General features: G+C 40.0%; 1 protein-coding gene across 1 annotated transcript; it reads right to left on the bottom strand.

Moving 5' to 3' along the window:
• Positions 1 to 908: 908 nt before the first annotated feature.
• On the bottom strand, positions 909 to 1,734 carry LOC138892537 (isoflavone 2'-hydroxylase-like). Its single transcript, XM_070176266.1, has 2 exons — positions 1,714 to 1,734; positions 909 to 1,475 (listed from the first exon to the last, which is right to left on the bottom strand). The coding sequence occupies exons 1-2, from the start codon at positions 1,732 to 1,734 to the stop codon at positions 909 to 911; spliced, it is 588 nt and encodes a 195-aa protein (XP_070032367.1).
• Positions 1,735 to 3,586: the final 1,852 nt, after the last annotated feature.

Here is a 3,586-nt window from a genome sequence, read left to right as displayed (position 1 = left end):
ATATATATATATATATATATCCTTTAAGTGCAAGTTTTGAATTGCCATCTTAGATTTCCACGCATAAACAGTCGAATGCTCCTCCTTTCCCTATGTGTGCGTCTTCTCGTTCAGGTAATCATCTCTCCTCCTCGTCATCAAACTCTATTTCATCTCAATCTTCACCACCCGAAACTAACCCTTCTGGCCCAGATAAGCGAAACCCATCCTTAACTCCAAACCAACCCACTTCAGCGGCTCCTCCAAGATCCAACCCACCTATCACCATAACCTACTAATGCTGAAGCACCCTCCCTCAACAACCTGCACCAAACCCCGATCAACTCTCGCTCCCGACCAACTCTAATCACCCTCCCCCTCGTCACCCAATGGTCACACGGTCTTAGACTAAGAGTCTGAAACCCAAGCAATTCCATCTCTCAGTTCAATCACCCCCATATCTAAACCTATAGTCCGATATCAAATACCTTCAAACAAGTCCAATCCTACCCTCATTAGCAAACTGCTACGTAGTCTGAATTTGATGTTTAGTCAGAAACATGACATGGATTTAGCACCTAGTGATCTCTCATGGAATGTGGTTGATTGCATATGGTTGTTTACGGGGCAGATGTAGCGTTCCGGTGTCGGGTTCAATTGAACATATAATTTTTGACGCGTAATATAAATTAATGTGTAAAAATCTATTAAAATTATAATAATAGTAGATTGAGCCCATAGTTTTAACGGGGAAGAGCCAAATATACCCCTGTACTATGAGAAAAGGTTTAAATATACTCCTCGTTATACTTTGCGTCTAAATATACCCTTGTCGTAATACTATTTGTTCAAATATAACCCTCGTCTATTAAGTTGACATTTGATGAGGTAGATGCCACGTGGCATGCCATCTCAGCGCCCCTAACCCATTATACCCTCCCTTCTTTGTTTTCCATCACTAAAATTTCCTTCACCTCCACCACCATGCCACCATTACCGCCACCATGAACAATATTGTATTTCATTGCCCACATATTCACCAGCAACATTGTCCCACGGGAGACACGAAAACCTCTAACGACACACTCATTCGAGGACTCATGTGGCACAAGAATCGGAACAATTGGATACATTTGGAGAGTTTCGTTTATGATTCCATGGAAATAAGGGAGTTGAGCAAGGTTTGAGTCATCAAGTAATCTTGGTGACTGTCCTATGTGAGTGTCTATTTCGTTTTGAGATTTCTTTAGTGCCTCAGGATTGTTCAGAAGAAGTGATAATGCCCACTCCATTGTGCTAGCTGTAGTATCAGTCTCTGCTGATAACGTGACTTGTCCCATGCCCCTTATCACTTCATCCGTGTAATAATCAGGTTCTAAATCTTGGAATGATAGAAGAACATCAATCATGGTGTTGTTCTTTTGCTCAAAAGAAGATCCCTTTCTGTTGTTCTTGTGCTCTTCAATCACATCTTGCATGAAGTTGTCCCTTTTCTCCTGCAATAACTTCAATTTGGGCCATATCAGGAACACCTATTATCTGCACATATAAGGTGTGCGTCTTCTCCAAGTGGCTTTTCTTGTGATGGTAGCAATGAAATACAATATTGTTCATGGTGGCGGTAATGGTGACAATGTTGGTGGAGGGAAAAGGAATTTTAGTAGTAGAAAAAAAATAGAAGGGAGGGGTAAAATGGGTTAGGGACGCTGAGGTGGCATGCCACATGGCATCTACCTCATAAAATGTCAGTGCCATGTAGGATTGAATGTTCACCTTGGACAAACATAACAGACAAGGGGTATATTTGAACCAATAGTATTACGGCAAGGGTATATTTCGACCCAAAGTATAACGGAGGGTATATTTAAACCTTTTCTTATAGTACATGGATATATTTGGCCCTTATCCGTAGTTTTAAAAATATAATGAGTTGAATGCTAAAAACCTTAAACGTTGAATCCATAAAACTTAAATTCTGGATCCGCCTCTGGTTGTTTAGGATTAAGCATAAGCCTGATAGTTCAGTTAACAGGTACAAGACAAGACTTGTTGCGAAAAGGTTCACTCAGTGACCTGATTTAGATTATCATTCCACTTTAGTCCGGTGGTTAAACCCACAACTGTTCGTTTAGCTCTTGCTATTGCCAATTATCTATCCTGGCCTATTCACCAGTTGAATGTCAATAACGCCTTCTTACAAGGAAAGCTAGAAGACGAGGTCTACATGAAGCATCCTATAGGTTTTGAATCAACTCAGCATCATACTCATGTATGTAAGCTTAATAAAGCACTCTATGATTTGTAACAAGCTCCACGAGCTTGGTACACTGAGCTGAAAATCATCTTCTTACCCTTGGTTTTATTGAGTCTCAATCTGATGCATCACTTTTTATTCCAAATTATTTGGATTTACTGTTTACATCCCTTGTTTATGTGGATGATATCATTGTGACTGGTAACTAGCCACAGGGTGTGAAATCCATTATTGATGCTTTGTCTTCACGGTTCTCCCTTAAAGATCTTGGGTTGCTTCATTACTTTCTTGGTATTGAGGTTACTCACACAACAAATGGTTTGCTCCTATATCGGCATAAGTATGTCAAAGACCTCCAAGATGTTAACATGGCTGAATACAAACGCGTTCCCACCCCTATGACTTCTACATGTACCTTTGAAACTTCTCCTGACGATTCCAAAGTTGATGGTACTCTTTATCGTCGAGTCATTGGAAAGCTTCATTACCTATATTTACTCGGCCTGACATTGCCTTTACAGTGAGTAAATTATCTCAATTTATGCATCAACCTGGTGTTTCTCATTGGAGAGCTATCAAGTGTCTTTTGAGTTTTGAGATGTCTTTGTCACACTGCTCATATTGGTATTAAGCTTCCTAAAATCTATTTCTCAATTGGTTGCTTATTCAAATCCGGACTGGGCTGGTGACCCAGTTGATCGAAACTCTATCATGGGGTATGTTGTTTATCTTGGTGATTCTCCCATCTCATGGTCTTCTAAGAAGCAACGTCCTGTTTCTCGGTCGTCTATTGAGGCCGAATACAGAGTTGTTGCTACTACAAATTCTGAAGTTGTCTGGCTCACCAACTTGCTTCATGAGCTTCACTTTATGCTGTCAGGTCCTCCTGGGGTTCTCTGTGACAACATGAGCACTATTTAGATATGTGCCAATCCGGCTTTTCACAGCCGTATGAAACATGTTGAGATTCATTTTCACTTTGTTCGTCAGCTTGTGCAGTCTAAGGTTCTTGAGGTCCATCATCTTCATTCTGCAGATCAAATTGAAGATATTCTTACAAAGCCACTGTCCTTTTTTGCAATTTCTGCGTATTTATCCCAAGTTGGGTCTTGTTGACATCGGTCCCACCTTGCGGGGGCGTATAAAGGCCTCTTGCCTTTGGTTCAACTGTTTCCTTTAACATAGGGTCTTTTTGTTTCCTTTTGTTAACCGTTACTTTAGGAGTTTGTTAGGTTAATAATTTATCTGAACTTTCTGTATCTTTATGTATATCTTTCTATATCTATTCTGTTGTAATTCTGCTCTATATAAAGAGCTCCTTCCTCATTAATAAAACATAAAACATAGCTTCTT

The sequence above is a fragment of the Nicotiana tomentosiformis genome, chromosome 5, assembly GCF_000390325.3.
Source record: "Nicotiana tomentosiformis chromosome 5, ASM39032v3, whole genome shotgun sequence".
Lineage (NCBI taxonomy): Eukaryota > Viridiplantae > Streptophyta > Magnoliopsida > Solanales > Solanaceae > Nicotiana > Nicotiana tomentosiformis.
This window is presented reverse-complemented; position numbering and strand designations above follow the sequence as displayed.